Here is a 19,180-nt window from a genome sequence, read left to right on the forward strand (position 1 = left end):
TAATTCTTTTAAAAAACTTGTAATGTTGTATTAAAAATAAATTCGTTGTATTAAAAACTTATTTTTGTTATTGAACAAAAAATAATTGATTAATTAACTTATAAAATAAATAAATTCATTTTATATTAAGTATTGCATAATATTCACGAGTGTATAAGCAACTGAAGAATATATCGATATAAATTATACCTTGCAAACTTGATTAACGAAAATGTTTATTCTTATTAATAAACGAATAATGTGATTCTTGATTACATTGATCTACATGTACTCAAATATTTAATTCTAGAAATACAGATAAGGCGATACAAAGAAAGAAGAATATTGAAATACGTAGAAAGATAAATTGAGGTACAAAGTGTAAGAGAGGACAGTTGAGAGGAGGTGGTCAAAGAAGCGAAGAGGAGGAGTTAAAAGTATGAGAGAGGTGAATGCGAAGCACATGTACTTTATACAACTAGGATGTCTGGTAGGAGGAATGGAGATAGTAATGTGACTAAATAAATCCACTAACGGGGTTGGTTTTACTGCAATGGAAGGGGTAATTAAAACCACCCTTCCACGGCAATGCGGTGAGGTAGTCGAGCTGTCAGCGCTGCAATTCTCTGGAAATCCATATATATACTATATAACCAAGTCTGCTTTAAATTCACAAAATAATTTCTGTCGCAATGAGCTCAACAAATTAGCATCCTTTAGAAACTTTTTCGATTCAATAGAATTGTTAACAAATATTCTATATATCTTTCATCATTGATTATATCAACATTAAAAGTTATTTTAATTCTAAATGTGGAATCTGCAGATTCCTTAAGTTTAATAAAAATAAGTATAAATAAAGGTTATACATAATAGAAAAATATCATAGCAAAATGTAAGTTATTGTTATTTGTATAATGTTACATACTTAAATTTTATATTCATACTATAATATCGTCATAATATGATAGAATATAATAATATGATATTAATAAAACTTCGAATATATAATTTATTTATAAATAATATTTTAGTTATAATAAATAATAATAGTAAATTTTATTAAATTTTTGTTATAATAAATAACTATATATTGCAATACGAAATATCGCTTATGATTATATAAATATTATTTTTCGTAAAGATAATAAATTGATTTTAATTAAAAAAGAAACAATTTCGAAAAATTTTTTTATCAAACTATTATGAATTTCGAAAAAAAAATTAAATATTTCTAATATTTATTTATATATATATATGTATGTATGTGTATGTATATCTCCCCCTCACACCCTCCCTTCCTCCCTTCCTCCCTTTCTCCCTTCCTCCCTTCCTCCCTTCCTCCCTTCCTCCCTACCAGCCCATCACTTACTCTACACTGTTCTGTGTGTTTATATTAATAAACTACAAAGAATATTCCAAACCATAATCATCTATATATCAAATAATTCACTGTTATACTACGTAAAAAATATAATAACACCTTAATCATATTAATAAAAAGCAAGAAGAAGTTTCTTAATGAAAATTTATATGAATTAAACTGAAAATGTATAATCAATTTTATATTTATCTAAATGCTATTTTATACAAAGTATTACTTTTTTGTTTAGTTCTTTCTTACGAATATTCTATACTTTCTCACTAGGGAAATATAACCTGTGATGGCGTTGCAAGCTTTGTCTCTATTCCACGCTGCTCAACTTTCAAAGAATGTTACGAGCATTAGTTACACAATATATTTAGTGGCTGTTTAAAGCTTTTATAATAATAAAAAAATTCAGAATTAATAGTAATTAAACGTAATATAATTACAAAATAATAGTTGCTATAAAATAATCCAAAAATTATTATAATTTTTTGTTTACTACAAAAAAGCCACATTTTACATGCAAAATATCTTAACCTATTACTAACATTTGTCATAACATAAGAAATATTATTTAAATATTGTTTAATTATTATAATTATATGAATATATTTTTCATTTGATATAAAACACAACTAATTATTGTTCATTATCTTAACGGTTATAAGTGAAAAGTTTTGCACTATAATTATTTAATGGGGAATGAAAAAAGTGCTCTCAATGGGATTGAGATAGATGAGAAGGCTATTGAAGTCACGGATTTTTGGACACAATATAGTGCAAATGTTCAAAACTATAATTCTCAGAAAGTATCAGTTTTTAATAGTGAACCATCTTTACATTATACTGCAAGTTTCGGAAGACCAACCCCTTTGGAAAGAATAGCAAAAGTTAGTTCTTCTGTTTTTTTTTACTTCAAGGGATTGATCATGACATCAATCAATTTATTATATTTATTTTATATTTTTTTCATCTGAATTATAATAATCATTAGTAAAAATTGTTGTCTTTCATCATTTTGTTTTCATAGTTCTCATAAGTATATTTGCATAAATTATAAAAAAAACGTACTATATAAATAAATGTTTAATATAATTATAAATAGATATATAAATAAATAGTAAATATCTTTTTTTATATCCATTTTTATTATATGATAAAAAAATTAATAACTTCCTTGTTCTCTTTTCTCTTTTTAGAATTTAATGTTACATCGACATCCTTGTATCTTAAGATATATTTCTTCATGGCATAAGGGTAGTAAATTCTTTTTATGTACAGAAGAGGCTAAACCGTTGATACAAGTAATTGATGCACAAAATGCTCTTCAAATTTGTGTTGGCTTATATAGCATTGCTTGTGCATTAGTATTTCTTCATGAAAAAGCATTAGCATCGCATAACAATGTATGCAGTGGTTCTATTTACATAACACCTGAAGGATGTTGGAAATTAGGTGGATTTGAATATCTATGTAAATTTTCTGAAGCAACGTCAACTTATTATCAAAAAATAAGAAATTATAGATATGAAAGAGCAACTTGCCCGAACGAAGACATAAATGCATTAATTGATTCTGGAAATCTTTCTTCTATTGATGTTTATGCATTTGGAGTATTAGCTGAAGATATTTTAAAATTGAAACATGCAGGTAAAAATTAAGAATTAGGTGACATTGTTTTATGGATTCTAAATTATAAGTATTTATTGTAGATAATATACCAGCTTTAACTGAATTTCAACAGTTTTGTAAAGAAAATCTACAAAGCTCAGATGCATCTGTAAGATGTAAATTATCAAAAGTCCTTCAACATCCTTTTTTCACACATGATTTTATAAAAATACATGATTTTCTTGAAGAATTACCATTAAAAACTAATGAGGAAAAAGAAGTCTTTTTTACGTAAGTTTTTTTAAACAATGATTATATCAAGGGTATAACAAAACTAATATATTTGTTTCTTTAGAAATTTGGTGAATGATTTAAAAGCTTTTCCCGAAGATGTTGTAGCTGAACAACTTGGTCGTTCTTTATTGTCAAGAATAGTTTTATTAGATCAAACAGCTCAAGTAAAATTTTTACCCTATGTTTTAAAACCAAGAGGTAAAAAGCCATTATAATTTTATTTTATAACATTCAATATATACTGTAAAACAGCATTATTTAATTTAAAATGCATAGTGATATGCAGTTCACTAAACATGAAAATTTTTATTATTTATTGTTTATTCTATTTGATAATCTTCTCTTTAAGTATTTGTCTTTTTTAATTAGATTCTATCATTTTCCAATAATTGAAAACTGTTGCTATAGAATATAATAATTTTTATTTCATACAAATACCAAATATATAACTTTTTTAGATTTCATTATAATATTACAGATGAAAATGATGATATAGAAAACAGTGTGTTTTCTACTCCAGTTTTTAAGACTTATTTAATACCAAGACTTCTGCAAATGTTTTGTATAAGAGATGTTTCTATCCGCTTACTACTTTTATTACATTTCAAATCGTTTATACATACATTTCAAACTGATGAATTGAAGTTTCAAATCTTACCTGAATTATTAGTTGGTATAAAAGATACCAATGATCATCTTGTTTGTGCCACATTAAAGGCACTAGCTGAAGTGGTATCTATTTTAGGAGCAGCAACAGTAATTGGTGGAAAAAGAGCAAAGTTATTTACAGATGGACGACCAAATAAGATAAAAGAACAGAAAGAAAATAAAGTTGTATCTACTATTACAAATAATAACTCTGACACAATTCCCCCAATAGATATGAGTGAAATAGAATTGCATTTACCAGAACGTCTATCTCCGGATGGCGGAGAAGATAAAAAAGAGTCATCATTTGCATTTGTTGATGAGGAAAGTACTTGGTCTGACTGGGATGCACATGACGCAAATATGGATTCTCACCAATCAAATGTACAAAATGTACAAAATATACAACAAATAACACAAATAGCAACTCCAAATATGACAAGTGTATTAGACTCACCATCAAGTATAACGAAAAGTGAAGTAAATAAATACACAAAAAAAATAGAAATGTCAGATATTTCACAACTAGATATAAAACATTCAAAGTCAATGAAGAGTACAATAGATGATTATGATTTTTTCACGGATATGGAACCTATAATAAAAAAGACACATGTTTTACATGTACAAAATGAAAAGGAGATTTTGTCGACATGTTCGAAAAGCATATTTGATGTAAAACTGTCTACTGTAACAATACAAGAATCTGAAGATAATGATGGATGGAGTGAGCATTTAGGTGACTGGGATATAGAAGATACTAAGGAATTAAGTTTTTAAGTAAATATTTTTAAGTTATTTATATTTAATTCAATATTTTTAAGAGAGTGTTTAGTTATAAATAGATTTTAATACCTATATAGTATCTAATAAGCTTTTTAATTATTAAGTCTACAGATATTACTATAAAATTTATTTTTTTAAATGCAAATAATATAGTACACAGATGTATGTATTTATTGTCAAAGTCAAATATCAATCTGCCCTTATTAATTTATTTAAATAAATTGCACATTGACAGAAAACATTAATTTCCATTGTCGATATTTTTCTATTTATACCGTTTTTTTTATCTATATAACGGTTTTTTATTATTTATACTAGCGACTATTATTAATGGCGCACCAATGCATTTCGTAAAGAAATGAGATGGTTCTCAACTCATCCAAATAATGAGTACATGTAACATAACATTTGTGATGGCAGACCAATTTTTTAATTTCTATTAGTTGAGTCATACTTTAAAGAGGTATACTTTTTTAATGCATTGATCACATTTTAAATAATATATTTGAATACTTCTGATACATAATCATATTTTTTATTATATAATAACAAACAAAATTGTAGAAAATAATCCTTTTTCCATCAGTATAAAATATAATGGTGTGCTGTTTAAGAAAAACATTATCTAATATATTTTGTTTAAATAATACATAAATGATACGCAATCTTTAGAGTTTGTTTTTATATAGAAGACTTTATATATTAATTTAATATAAAATCAAAATTTTAATTTTAAAGAATTCGAAAAAGTATCGAAATCTGTTTAATAAAATTTTTATTTTATTATAATTGTAATATAAAAATAAATATCAATATTCCCTAGATTCATATTACCTATCTATTGATAAAATATGATTGACGTGAATGAATTTTAAAATTCCATAAAATTTATCATTGCTAAGTTGATATTTATCCATCTTTCTACAATCGAATAGTTTATATAAAAATTAACTTAAAAACGTTTTACTGTTATAATCAATTAAAAATTGCATATATATGATTTCAATGGAAATACACCTGTCAAATATCACATTTGAGCGCAATTAATTCATGACTCCGTTATAATTCGAAATGGACTGGACCACTTTGATCAAGAATTCGATCAACAGTGTAAACAAAAGCAGAATATGTTGTTCTTAACCTATATTCTCATGGTATCAATAACCACTTAACAATTTTATACATGGTATAGAAATGCATATATATATATGTATTTTCCTAGGTTATTTTAATTAATATTGTTGTCCCATACTATGTATACAATTTTCGAATTATTGATATCACGAAAATATAGGTTAAAAATGACAGTTGCTACTGTATGAAAAGTGTATATAGCCAGCCTATGGCTACACACATTTTCCATATAAAATAGTAAGATTCGCCAATCGCATTGCTCGATTTGGTTCCCATAATAGTAGCTATAACAGTGTAATCGAAAAATTCAACATGGAATTTTACTATTCGATTCTTATAGATAGCCAATCAGACTCAAAAATTATCTGACGTCACAGTTGGGCGCGATAAACTAACCGTGTAAATTATGGAAATTATTTAGATAAATATCAGATTTAAATCTTTTAATTATGAAAATAAAATCACAAAATGGATTATTCGAACAATAAAATGTATTATATGGACTCTGAAGAGTTTACAAGATTAGATATTCCAATTAACCAGTTTATTGTTTTACTATTCCAATTGAATATTAATCTATAATAGAATATAAATGTATAAATTTGACTCATCTAAAGATAATATAATGAAAAATTTGTCTATTTTATTATTGATAAATTTACTATTAAAATTAGCAAAATCTTCCAAATAATTCACCTCTATAATCTATACTGTAGCAAATGCAATCAAATTTGCTCTGGTAACGTTGCCGTGACAACTCTGCGTTACAGTTACAGTTACTGTTACGGAAAGTTTTTTTATTAAAGTTAGTCGAGGTGGATCGAAGTGTTCCTTACGTTTTAAAGAAAAAAATTTTTTATTTATATAAAAACTTCGAATTTTCAACAACTTTTAAATTTTGGTATTTATAACTTCTTAATTTCTTTTTAAGATAGAGCGTTATTTAACAACTGTAAAAAATTTTAATATACACATACACACATATATTAAATTTTACCTATTGTTTTCATTATTTATATATAATTATAATAATGAACAATTGATATCTTTGCTTGTTTTGAAATAAACATCATATGCTTGTTGCATGTATAATAATCATATAAATATTACTTTTCGCAGTATAATAATATCAACAAAATATAAAACCACGAAAAAAATTTCCATGCTATACGCTGTTGCATCTAATAGTTTGTTAGAAGATGGCTATAGTGTATTAATACAATATATAACATATGGCGAATCTATCATAAGTTATTATAGGTTAGGACAACATAAAAAAAAATCTACAAATAATCGTGTAAAATTACAGTGTAAAATAAGTGTTGGACAGTATTAGTTTCTAACTATAGAAAAATGATACATAGTCTTTTTATTATTAATTCTGCTGGGTACGTAAATATTTTAACTTATGAATTCAATATGACATGTATAATTGATAGAAACAAGTTTCATTTTTCATTCATTTTATTGTTTATTATACATATTTATTATATTATATAATATATATTCTTTATATATATAAATAATAATAATAATAATAATAATAATAATAATAATAATAATAATAATAATAATAATATAAAAAAATATTTTATTAAACAGAGATGTGTTCATGGAAAAACATTGGAAAAGTGCCGTTGCACGATCACTATGCGATTATTTTTTTGATCAACAACGAAGAGTTCTTTCTCTCGAAGATACACCACCTGTGATAGCTACACCTCATCATTATCTTATTAGTATATATCGGTGTAATATGTTTTTTGTAGCAGTATGCATGACAGAAGGTTAGTCTTAATTCTATTACAAATCCATCAACAAAATTCCAAATATTAAAAAGATATTACCTAAAAATTATATTTCAGTTCCACCATTATTTGTTATTGAATTTTTACATAGAGTAGTTGATACTTTTGAAGATTATTTCAGTGAGTGCACAGAATCTATTATTAAAGAAAATTATGTAGTAGTATATGAATTACTAGATGAGATGTTAGATAATGGATTCCCACTGGCAACAGAATCCAATATTTTGAAAGAACTGATTAAACCTCCTAATATTTTGCGTACTATTGCAAATACTGTTACAGGTAAATCAAAGTAAGTAAAAATATTATTATCTGAAAATATCAAATTTTTCTATAATTTATAATCTTCAGCTTTCAGATTTCTATGAGTTATCGTTTTCAGTTTTTTATATATTAAAAATTTTTATATAAAAATTTTTGTAATATATAAATATATTTTTTATAAAAAAATAGTTAATAAATTACATTGTATTATATATATAGTGTTAGTGCAATATTACCAAGCAGTCAGTTATCTAATGTTCCATGGAGAAGAACAGGAGTTAAATATACAAATAATGAAGCTTATTTTGATGTTGTGGAAGAAGTAGATGCTATAATTGATAAAACTGGATCAACAGTTTTTGCAGAAATACAAGGCTATGTATGTATGATAACTTGCCTATATTTTTTAAATTCAATATTTTTTTCTGACGTTAATATTTCAGATTGACTGTTGTATAAAATTAAGTGGTATGCCAGATTTAACACTTTCCTTTATAAATCCAAGATTATTTGATGATGTTAGTTTTCATCCTTGTGTTAGATTTAAACGTTGGGAGGTATGTACATATATGATGATATGATATATATAACATATATGATATGATATTTGCTATGAAATTATTATTTAATGTAGATATATCAAATATAGTTGTTTCATATTTAACACACATATATATAAATATATATATATATATATTTCATTTCAGTCAGAGAGAATATTGTCCTTTATTCCTCCGGATGGTAATTTTCGACTTCTTGCTTACCATATAGGATCACAAAATATTGTTGCAATTCCAATATATGTGCGACATAATATTAGCCTGAAGGAACCTGGTGGAGGTAGATTAGATATAACTGTTGGACCAAAACAAACTATTGGAAGAACTGTAAGTTTTTGTTTAAGAAAAGCATTTAAGAAGTTATAATGAATCATATTTTATTTTAGGTGGAAAATGTAGTGTTAGAAATTCCAATGCCAAAAATAGTATTAAATTGTACATTAACTCCAAATCAAGGAAAATATTCTTTTGACCCTGTTAATAAGATATTACTTTGGGACATTGGAAGGATTGATGTTTCTAAATTACCGAATTTAAGAGGATCTGTGAGTTAAACATATCAGATTATTCCCGTAAAATTATATTTAATATGTTGATTACCATATGAATTTTATATGTTTTACTTTGGGAGCCTTTGCAAAATTTCCATTTTTTTTAATAATTTTTTTTTTAGAATATTAAAAAGTTAAAATTTAAGTTTAAACTTTAACAAATTTTAAATTAAAATGTTTTATTTAAATTTAAACAATTTTAAAAAATCTTTATTTTAATATATAGTATGATTAATTACAATTATATGAAATATAATAAAATCAAAGTTCAGGGGAAAAATTCTTTCACGAAATAGGGATATTAATTGACCGAAAAGATTGCCCAATTTTTTGCCGCTGGATTATTTTCTTTAGATTAAATTTTTTGTTAAAGGTTTAGTTTATGTCAACAATCTGTAAACCACTGAAGAATTTCAAAATAAAATTTGACCAATTCAATTTGAAATTGAATAGCAATTATGTGAAAATGTCGTTAAAAATTTAGAAAAAAGGATAATATTGTACAAAAAGAGTTATAGTTTCATTTAAATATTGTATTCTATATATTATTGTAATCGATCATACTATATATTATTATATATTAAAAATTTTTTTAGATTATTCATATCTACATGATTTATTTAAAAAAAAAACATTTAGTAACTTATTAAGCTATTATCAATAATTATATAGCTATTATTAACACATAGTTATTTAGTTGTTTTTGTTATTGAAATCGTTTTATTGAATGGCAATCACATTCACTTATATATAACTTATAATAATTAATTTGTTAAGTAATTGATAAAGTAATTTATTTGCAGATCACCATTCAAAACTCTGCAGTCATAACAGAATCCAATCCTGCTATTAATGTATGTATTCTTACTTATTATGTATGTATTTTTTACTATATTATTTTATTAATTCTTCATTAATGCATGTTACATATTCTTATAGGTACGTTTTACTATTAATCAACTAGCAGTTTCAGGATTAAAAGTAAATCGATTAGATATGTATGGGGAGAAATATAAACCTTTCAAAGGTGTTAAATATATCACTAAAGCAGGAAAATTTCAAATAAGAATGTAACAGAAATACATAAAAATATAAATTTAAAGGATACTTTTTTAAAAGATTGTGATAAATTATATACAGGCTTTAACTCTGTAATTCGTAATATAAAGATAAGAAAAGAATACTATTAACTATTTTATTTTAAATAAATTCCAGAAAATATAAATATGATTAAAATACACTTCAAATATATGAAGTATTTATCTATCTTATCTGTACTATCACTTAAATACTTATGATTTTATTGATTTATATACGAAATACTTACATGTATAATAAAATATTGTTTATTATTTTAAATTCTACATTTTTGTCTTAATAAATTCCTAGCTTCTAAATCTTCCCATGTTGGGTGTGTTGCATAAGTGTGCAAACGTTCCATATTTGTAGCATAGATTGTATGGTTACTGATGAGATTTTTATGGATCTATGTAAAACAATAAAATATTTAACATAATATGTACAATATTAAAATTTGACATTAAATTAAATAAATTAAATATATTAACATGTTAATTTTAATAAATTTTATACCTTTAGTGTGCGTTGTAAATCAGCTATACTAACTGGTTTCAAAGACGCAGATGTAGTTTGCAAGGAGCATGCAAATGAAAAAGCAGTTGCTTGTTCAGCTTCTTCAAAATTTTGCCTTGTAGATGGAACTTGTCCATAAGGATCTATTATTTCTGTAGGACTGTACAAAATAGATGTTTTATATATATATATGTTTATTTTGTATTTTATGTTTTATAATTACCTGTAATCGCATGACCGGATTACATAAGCTGTATTTCGTTTCCATGAACTAGGTACAGGATTTCCTATACCATGAATAAATGATCCTTCTTTTATACTGAATTCTTTTCTGTTTGTTAGAATTGCAGTAAGTATATTTTTCATAAAAATCTGAGTAGCAGCAATAACAATATGAGCAGTATTTTCTTCTGCACCATCCATGTTATTTTCCCATGCAGCAAGCATGAGTCTAGCTAATACAAATGTCCGATCTGGTAGCACAAGTTCTTGAGCACTAGATCTATTTGCTCCTATAGGTTCATCCCCAACTGGTGATGATGTTTGATTCAGTACTTCTGCATAAATATCTGCTGGCTAATTAAAAAAAAGAAAAAAAAATAAAGTTGTACATACATTTGTATTGTAAACTACATAATTTTTCTATGAAGTATGATATAACAAACCTCGAAGTTTGATTTATCAGTTTTATATTTACGTTTTAACCTAAGCCTTTTTTCTTTAACAATCTTATCTTTGTCTGTTTTACGATTTGGTATAGCTACAGCCAACCCTCTGACTTTGTTGAATAAACAAAGTAAAAATTCATTATGCAAATGAACTTGATCTTCTGTCATGATGTTACGTGCCTCGCAATCGAATTCCTCTTTTGTTGTCTAAGATAGAAATTGCTATTAAAATTATATAGTGCTAATGGAATTTATTATTGGAAAATTAACGTACCTTCATTTGAAACCAGAGTTTCATTTTCTCAAAATATCTGTCAATCAAATAAAATTATAAATAACATATAAAATCACATATATTGCGTAAAATATTAATTATATAAAATTTAACTAACATTTTTGCATTATCACCCAATGAAGCTGCAAGATTTTTTCTAGCTAAACTTAATTCTTTGGAAGTAGTCATGTTTATATAAATATTAAATTAATCCTTTTAATTCTAATGATATTTGCAATTATTTTAAAGTAAATACAAAAAATCAAATATATACTACTTCTAAAGTCAATAATCATCTATTATGCGGTCGTTCATCACGCACTGTGATATACTATACCCAGATTCATATTTGAGGTATACTAGTCGATAGAGGTTCTGAAGTTGATATTACAATAAAGACTTTGTGAATGTAATCAGTGTGTTGGCAATGCCTTTTGTGTTCCACTAGTGCCACTATGAGAAAAACGAAGAATGCTCAACAATTTTATTGGACTGCTACGAATCTATAATGAGTAATCTGTTTATTAGCCAGTAGAAACTATAGATAGTGTGTACTGAGGAAACCTTAGACTATACAAACATATAGACATGCCTAGCTCGGACTCAATAAAGTCAACATTTCGATATTATTTATCTGGCGTCAAGGAACGCAAATTTTTAGTATATATATAACTAACTAGTATATATATTTTAGTATATATATAACTAACTAGTATATATATATTTAGTATATATATATATATATATATATAGTTATATATATATATATAGTTATATATATATATATATATATATATATATATATATATAATTACACAATTCACCTGGTGAAAAGGAAGAACTACAGAAAGGAATTGCAATAAATCTTTAATTACACCGGTAGATAGTACAATTAATGCACAATATTTTTTAAACTCGTTTTACCTTCTTATGTAATTACTATACTTCTTTAATATAATGTTTGTACTTCCATTCTGAGACAAAATAACATAGCTGTAGTTATATTTTAATTCATTTTTGTTCTATTTATGTTGCTTAACAGTTAAAATTAATATATTTGATCGATTGATATCTCGACCCATTCGTCAACGTAAACAATTATTGTAAGCGAAGGCATTTTGATTAATGTCAAATGCCATATTACTTAAAACTTCTATTGGCACATGGCACGCGTGTATGACGTTAGTACAGTGGAAAATTAAGTATTCAGTAAAATTATAATACATACGTTTAGTGCATTGACTTCGTCATTTTTCACTCGAAACTTGCGTAACTTCAGCAATAAATATGTTCAAAACATGAACTACGAGCGCAACCGGGAAATACTATCACTACTATGTGTCTGTCGTATCGGTGCATAAGCTTGTAAGTTATAAATCTTACTCATAATATAACAATATAGTTAATTTGGTTAGAGAAAGTAAGTAGTTTAGTAGGCCAGAAAATTATAATTTTTATGTCCTTTTTTGATATATGTATGTTCTGCAATGATCTGTGTCAGATACGATATAGGTGATACTCATTTATTTTATGATGTAAACGTATCAAGAATAATAAATATAATCGATACAGGTAATAATTAGTATATAAATTTGTGACAAAAAATAAGACTCAAATATTTTCTAAAAAAGAATAATTAGTGAATATTTATATATTAAATATTTATATTCACTAATTTTCTACGTATTTGTTGTTAAACAAAATTATACCGGGTGTTGTGTCCTATCTAGCACAGATCACCGCAAAATGCATATCAACTAAATATGTCAGATAAATATGGTTGAATAACGTAAATTTATTCTAGTAACGACCTATTTATCATTAAAGAAGAACTTTAAAAAATTTCAACTTTCAGGTGAAAATATTACATGTAAAAATATTGTACACTTTTAATCGTTTATCAGCTTAAAATATACAGTTTGACTGCTATATTTCAGGAATTTTGAAAAATTAAAAAAGATCTTTTAAAAATTTTGGATATGTATAATAGGTTCCCCATCATAGGTATATAAAATTTACTTTTTCCAGTTCTAGATACCCATTAACCACTTTGCATCCGTAAGTGGATCGTCTCCTATTATTGAGTGTGGAATATTCCGCGAGCTGCGGCGATTTTCTTTTATCACTGTCCGCGGAATATTTCACATATGACACAGTTCATGTTTTGCTGTCAATTTATGAGCATTTGAGCTATTTTCATCGCATTCTTAATAAATTTTATTTTTGTTAATTATTGTGTAGATCTGTCTGACTGCCGTTAAGAGTAAATAGTGTCAATCTGTATTCAAATTTAAAAAATAACCTAATTTTATAATTTAAAATAAAATTTAGTTGCCCCAATAGATTCTGACGATTCGAATTCAAGTGTAGAAATAGGATATACTCGAAGACATATTCATCATATTTCATTGAGTGATGACAGCGAAGTTGATCAACGCGGTAGTTTTATAAATAGAGATTATCCCTTTGAGTGCTATGGGCACACATATGCATCCAGCGAAAGCTATCGATATAGACTATGGACGCAAATACGCGCTCGGCAGATGCTATCATTATGGACTATGGACGCAATACACACCTGGCAAAAATGATCAGGTACTATGGTCAAATGTATATGTTCGGCAATTGTTTCTATTGCGCGAAAAAGTATTCAGTCCCCGGCGATCGTCAGCGCCAACCGCGCGCCGTTCGTATGGACTGCATAGGCCACGAGTATTCAGCGCTCAAAGGGTTAAGTATGGAAACCCCAAAATCATATACCGATTGTACATGATTTTTCAAGCATGAGCGATGTAACTGTGAATACACAAAATCTGTCGAGAAGGGAAGTCTTTGAATTATTTTTTAATGAAAAACTAGTTAGAAAAATAATTTCGGAAACAAACAAATACGGAGCAAGCAAACACAGATTTTGTACCAATTACAGACGATGAAGAGTTACTGAACACTATTCAGAGTTATTGAATCAAAGATAAAAGCATAGAAACACCATATTTTAAGAATGTTATATCCCGTAATCGATTTATCTCTATCGCTACAAATTTACATTTTTCCAGTAATATCTCCAACGACCCATTAATAAAAATTCGAAAAATTTTTGAAATAATAAGAAAGAATTTTATTCGTATGTATGTATCAAATAAAAATATATCAATTGATGAATCATTGACGCAATGTATAATAGAAGACATTTATATTATATCCAATTTATTAAAACTAATCGAGCCAGATTTGATACTAAACTTTATAAAACTGTGTGATTTTTAAACGAGATACATACACAATTTTAAAATATATGAAGGAAAAGATAAAACTAAACTGATCTGATAGCAGATTTAGATCTGTTAGCAGAAATGTTGCAAATTTGTTGAAAGAGAGTAGATTACTGTACAAAGGATATTGTTTATTCATTGATAATTGATACAGTTCACCGGCTTTATATTGGGAATTATATAATATGTGGAACAGCGAGAATAACTAAGAAAAAAATGCCTCGGCAACTAAAATTACTCCAATCAGAAAAGGAAGAAGCTGTCGTATTTTCTACAGCGGATATGGCGGCCATAAAGTAAAAAAATAAAAAAGATGTTTTATTAACACCTATGCATAATTTAAATTTTGCTGAAACGGAAGATACAAACCGATATAGCGGACAAAAAATTTTAAAGCCATCAGTAGTAATAGATTACAATAAGAATATAGGTGAAGTTGATGTTAGTGATCAAATATTAAACAAATTTCACACTATGCGAAGCTGTAAAAAATCCTATAAAAAATATTTTTTTACTTTATAGATATTACTAAACAGTTACATAACTTTCAAAAACAATAAAAAAGATCGACCTTTTCATGTTTATAAAAAATATTAGCCGAAGAAATTGTTAAAAAATAAATATCAACTGAAAAAGTGAGAGAGATCATCTATCAATGATTTGTTTCCTTGCGTTTAGAATGGATCAGAAAACTGAAGCATTGATTTATGCTCACAAACAAGCGGGCAATTATCTATTTCACATCATTCAATCGTATATATAAAAATCAGTAATTGCAGTAAGAACTTTTTTTGCCACAAATGTCAAGAGGCGTCACTAAACAAAATTTATTTTTTACAAAAATGTCGAAAACACTGCTTACGACAACAGTGAATCCAGAAGTAATTCATAACTGATTTTGATGAATAAGATCTCATTTTAAAGATGAAGATTTAAACGAGGACATGACTTTCCCAAAGTTTTGAAAAAGTTTTACTTTTATACATAAACTATTTTCCAAAAATCATCATTTTTGATACAATTTTTTTGAAGGAAATAAAACTTTTCCAAAAAAGTCATGTTCTCGCTTAAACCTTCATCTTTAGAATGGAATCTTGTTTATTAAAATAAGTCAAGAGTTATGCCTGAACTTACTATTGACATATAACATTATAAAATGAGGAATGATGAACAATTTCAATTAAGATGTGTTGCATGTTTGCCTATCAACAAAAGATATAGCAGTATTAATTAATTCAATAATAAACAAACATCTTAAATCTGTTTCTATGTCCACTTTATTGAGTGTTAACTTATCTGAATTCTAAAAAATGATAGGCGATTATAAAATATTGTAATTTACAGTGAGGTTGTTCATCATAAATGTGGATTAACTTGTAAGACAAGTCGATGAGTTTACTATATATTGTTTACAAAACATGAACTATCTATAAATTCAATATTGATGATAGAAAGAAAATCAGAAGCACGAGTGTCTTATAAATAAGCAGAGCATGGATGTCATGTACATTACGTGGTATCAAGGCCAAAATCTTTAATAAAGAACATCGCAACGAAAAAGAAAGTGAAGAAAAGATCAAGATTTGTAAAGAAAAAAGAGTAAAGCAAATATCAGAGAATCCGTCAAATGGAACTATGAAAGCGATTTACTCTATTTCATATAAATAGGCATTCGCGGAAAGGTTGATTGAATAACTTAATTATTAAAGTAGCTACCCGGAAAGCGGAAAAGCCGGGTTTGTGCCTCGATTTAAACTATGTGATGGTCCAATTTTTTACAGATCCTACAGAACTATTCCGGTATATTTTCTTGACAGAGACATGACTAAAAGAGCAGAAATATTGTCTAATATGATTAAAAAAAAAAAAACGAAAAAATTGGAAAATAGGATATACTAATATCTAAAGTTAAAGCTCAATCAGAATCTGAAATAATGAGAAATGGAAAGTCTAAACGAGAAAATTTCGGAAAAGAATGGTCATTGAAGTTACATTTGTTAGTGAAAACTTTAGAAAGAAGCTATCTAAATTTGAGAAATTTATAATGGTACTACATTTAAAAAAAATACAAGTTATGCATTCAGAATTAAAAGCAACTTTCTGTCTACTGATTATAGATGGTAAAAAAACCTAATTTTTCCCATGTACACAAATTTAGGTATATTAACTAAACGTACTGTTATTAAAATAAATATCTCAGAATTAGATCTTGTAGCACAATTTGGTAAAGTTGTATGAGGCAAATATGTATAAGCCGCAAATAATTCAGAAAATGATGGCTGTATCAATGCTATATTACTTGCTTAATTCAGTTCGATACTTAATATAATTTGCTATTGATTATTAATTTATTCTTCTTCCTTTGTACCATTAAAATAATGATTGTAATAAAGATATCTTGTAAAATACAAATGTACTATCTTTTACAATCTTCATTTCACTAATATACAGAAAATTTTAAATTAAACGAAATATTTTGTGAAATATTGTAAATTCAAATAATAAGTCTTATAATTTTTTTTGTTAGTTTTTTTTTTCTTAAATCTAATTAAATTGGTATTATTGCAGGAACTACATTACAGGAAGTTATCATTATGCAGATTTTTGTAAAAACACTTACAGGGAAAATCATCACTCTTGAGGTAGAAGGATTTGATACTATTGAAAATGTCAAGGCTAAAATTCAAGATAAAGAAGGTAAATTTAAATTAAAATTTTTTGTAAAAATATTATATATAGAGGAAAAATATAAGATTATATGTAAAAATACATTTTTTGTATTTTTATTAGGAATTCCACCCGACCAACAACGATTGATTTTCGCTGGCAAACAATTAGAAGATGGCAGGACTTTGACAGATTACAATATTCAGAAAGAATCTACTTTGCATTTGGTTTTACGTTTACGAAGAGGAGCAAAGAAACGTAAGAAGAAAAATTACTCAACGCCTAAAAAAATTAAGCATAAGAAAAAGAAAAGGTCAAGCTTGGTGTGCTAAAATTTTACAAAGTATGTATTAAGGTTTATAGTTTTCTATTGATCTCTATTAAAGGATGTTTAAATATATGTATCAATATTTTTTAGGTTGACGAGAATGGAAAGATCCATCGGTTAAGACGAGAATGTCCTATGGAGCAATATGGTGCTGGCGTTTTCATGGCAGTAATGGAAGACCGCCATTATTGTGGTAAATGCGGATACACGCTTGTATTTAATAAACCAGAAGATAAATAAATAATAAATATATATAAACACTATATGTGATTAAAGAATCTATTTGTAAATACTTTACGAACATTAAGTTTTGATTTAGTTTTTATCTTATTTTCTAACATATTCGTATTATAAATATTATATAATAAATTTCATTGATATTGTACTAATCCCATCAATACAAACTTAATATCACAATTCCCAAATTCAAAAGTCAAAATTAAGTTTAACTATCGAAAAATTTTATTTAAATAAAATTTAAAATATTAAATAAAAATTTTATTTAATAGCAGAGCAAAGGGAAGAAAACATCGAAGTTCTATGCGAACAACGACATAAATAACAAAAAAAAAAAATAACGATTAAAATTTCACCCGACCTAAAATTAGCAAATTCAAAAATTACTGAATACTGTAGATTCTACATTAAAAAATTATACTATTACTACCAAAATAATAAAGAAAATTAAAAAGCAAGACAAACAAATAAGGATAGCATAAGGAACTAGGAACTCTATCGCATCATAGGACCACAGAAGACCTAAACGAAAAAAATAAATACTTCTGGCGAAGAATATACAATAAGAAAGCCTAGAAAACTTCTTTCTTTCAACCTATTGAATATACTATTGGAAAGAACAATAGAGGCACTCATAAATGATAATATCAAAAAGAATTTTTAAAAAATTTTGAAGAAAATTTTGACCCGAAAGAAGTATTAATTGAATTGCTTAAACAAAATAGCGAAAGTCTAAATTTCATTAGCATAAAAAATATTGTATAAAGGACTTCCCTTTACTCTACAAAATCTTTACTCTTGGAATTCATTAAATGCTCACTAAGAAAATGTAGGAAGATAAAAATTTAACCATTTTATATTCATATATATATAATACCGATAAACTTGTTCTTCATAACGACGATATACTGGATATGAAACGTTTGTATAATATTCAAAGTGATATTAATAACTGCAACGTCGATTTAACTATATGAAACCAATGATGACGACGATGAAGCAAAATGATATCAATATTAAAAAGTTCAAATATGACAACTTATGCAAATAAAGTGTAAACCATATAAAATTTTTTATTTGGAAGAAACGTTTTTACGTGTTCTATAAAAATTTGATGTGGCCTTTTAACTTAAATGT

General features: G+C 26.2%; 3 protein-coding genes and 1 pseudogene across 9 annotated transcripts; 3 read left to right on the plus strand and 1 right to left on the minus strand.

The window, feature by feature from the left end:
- The first annotated feature begins 1,716 nt into the window (after positions 1-1,716).
- Positions 1,717-4,894, plus strand: LOC118450542 (protein-associating with the carboxyl-terminal domain of ezrin). The gene is made up of 5 exons (XM_035886351.2): positions 1,717-2,238; positions 2,548-2,998; positions 3,061-3,250; positions 3,315-3,451; positions 3,732-4,894. The coding sequence occupies exons 1-5, from the start codon at positions 2,044-2,046 to the stop codon at positions 4,679-4,681; spliced, it is 1,923 nt and encodes a 640-aa protein (XP_035742244.1). The 5' UTR covers positions 1,717-2,043; the 3' UTR covers positions 4,682-4,894.
- A 1,680-nt stretch (positions 4,895-6,574) lies between these two features.
- Positions 6,575-10,214, plus strand: carmine (AP-3 complex subunit carmine). 5 transcript variants are annotated; one of them, XM_085657582.1, is made up of 10 exons: positions 6,575-6,636; positions 6,941-7,209; positions 7,424-7,608; positions 7,687-7,921; positions 8,113-8,272; positions 8,337-8,450; positions 8,601-8,780; positions 8,840-8,998; positions 9,808-9,858; positions 9,944-10,214. In XM_085657582.1, exons 2-10 carry the CDS (start codon positions 7,175-7,177, stop codon positions 10,076-10,078), a joined length of 1,254 nt encoding a protein of 417 aa, XP_085513708.1. In that variant the 5' UTR covers positions 6,575-6,636; positions 6,941-7,174; the 3' UTR covers positions 10,079-10,214. The 5 variants fall into 5 exon arrangements, with proteins under 5 accessions (XP_085513708.1, XP_035742228.1, XP_085513709.1 ...); XM_035886335.2 differs by having other exon boundaries at positions 6,589-6,722; XM_035886336.2 differs by having other exon boundaries at positions 6,618-6,636; positions 7,131-7,209.
- A 5-nt stretch (positions 10,215-10,219) lies between these two features.
- Positions 10,220-11,968, minus strand: LOC118450534 (transcriptional adapter 1). Of its 2 annotated transcripts, none has more exons than XM_035886338.2 (6): positions 11,658-11,968; positions 11,540-11,576; positions 11,263-11,472; positions 10,821-11,173; positions 10,598-10,757; positions 10,220-10,490 (listed from the first exon to the last, which is right to left on the minus strand). In XM_035886338.2, the coding sequence occupies exons 1-6, from the start codon at positions 11,726-11,728 to the stop codon at positions 10,359-10,361; spliced, it is 963 nt and encodes a 320-aa protein (XP_035742231.1). In that variant the 5' UTR covers positions 11,729-11,968; the 3' UTR covers positions 10,220-10,358. The 2 variants fall into 2 exon arrangements, with proteins under 2 accessions (XP_035742231.1, XP_085513710.1); XM_085657584.1 differs by having other exon boundaries at positions 11,877-11,932.
- Positions 11,969-14,700: 2,732 nt separating this feature from the next.
- Positions 14,701-18,046, plus strand: LOC118450536 (ubiquitin-ribosomal protein eS31 fusion protein-like; annotated as a pseudogene). Its single transcript, XR_014982267.1, has 6 exons — positions 14,701-15,241; positions 15,334-16,493; positions 16,593-16,931; positions 17,380-17,508; positions 17,602-17,821; positions 17,897-18,046. The product of XR_014982267.1 is annotated as a ubiquitin-ribosomal protein eS31 fusion protein-like (transcript).
- Positions 18,047-19,180: the final 1,134 nt, after the last annotated feature.

This window comes from Vespa mandarinia, chromosome 6 (genome assembly GCF_050613455.1).
Source record: "Vespa mandarinia isolate Hongniang chromosome 6, ASM5061345v1, whole genome shotgun sequence".
In the NCBI taxonomy this organism is placed as follows: domain Eukaryota; kingdom Metazoa; phylum Arthropoda; class Insecta; order Hymenoptera; family Vespidae; genus Vespa; species Vespa mandarinia.

Bases quoted from the DNA above. Each gene is read 5' to 3' on its own strand.
- carmine (XM_085657582.1), top strand. From the start codon at position 7,175: ATGATACATAGTCTTTTTATTATTAATTCTGCTGG. The intron at 7,210-7,423 runs GTACGTAAATAT...TTTATTAAACAG, and splicing joins TTTATTATTAATTCTGCTGG to AGATGTGTTCATGGAAAAAC. The intron at 8,999-9,807 runs GTGAGTTAAACA...ATTTATTTGCAG, and splicing joins TACCGAATTTAAGAGGATCT to ATCACCATTCAAAACTCTGC.
- LOC118450542 (XM_035886351.2), top strand. From the start codon at position 2,044: ATGGGGAATGAAAAAAGTGCTCTCAATGGGATTGAGATAGATGAGAAG. The intron at 2,999-3,060 runs GTAAAAATTAAG...TATTTATTGTAG, and splicing joins TTTAAAATTGAAACATGCAG to ATAATATACCAGCTTTAACT. The intron at 3,452-3,731 runs GTAAAAAGCCAT...ATAATATTACAG, and splicing joins CTATGTTTTAAAACCAAGAG to ATGAAAATGATGATATAGAA.
- LOC118450534 (XM_035886338.2), bottom strand. From the start codon at position 11,728: ATGACTACTTCCAAAGAATTAAGTTTAGCTAGAAAAAATCTTGCAGCT. The intron at 10,758-10,820 runs GTAATTATAAAA...TATTTTGTACAG, and splicing joins ATCCGGTCATGCGATTACAG to TCCTACAGAAATAATAGATC. The intron at 10,491-10,597 runs GTATAAAATTTA...TGTTTTACATAG, and splicing joins ATTTACAACGCACACTAAAG to ATCCATAAAAATCTCATCAG.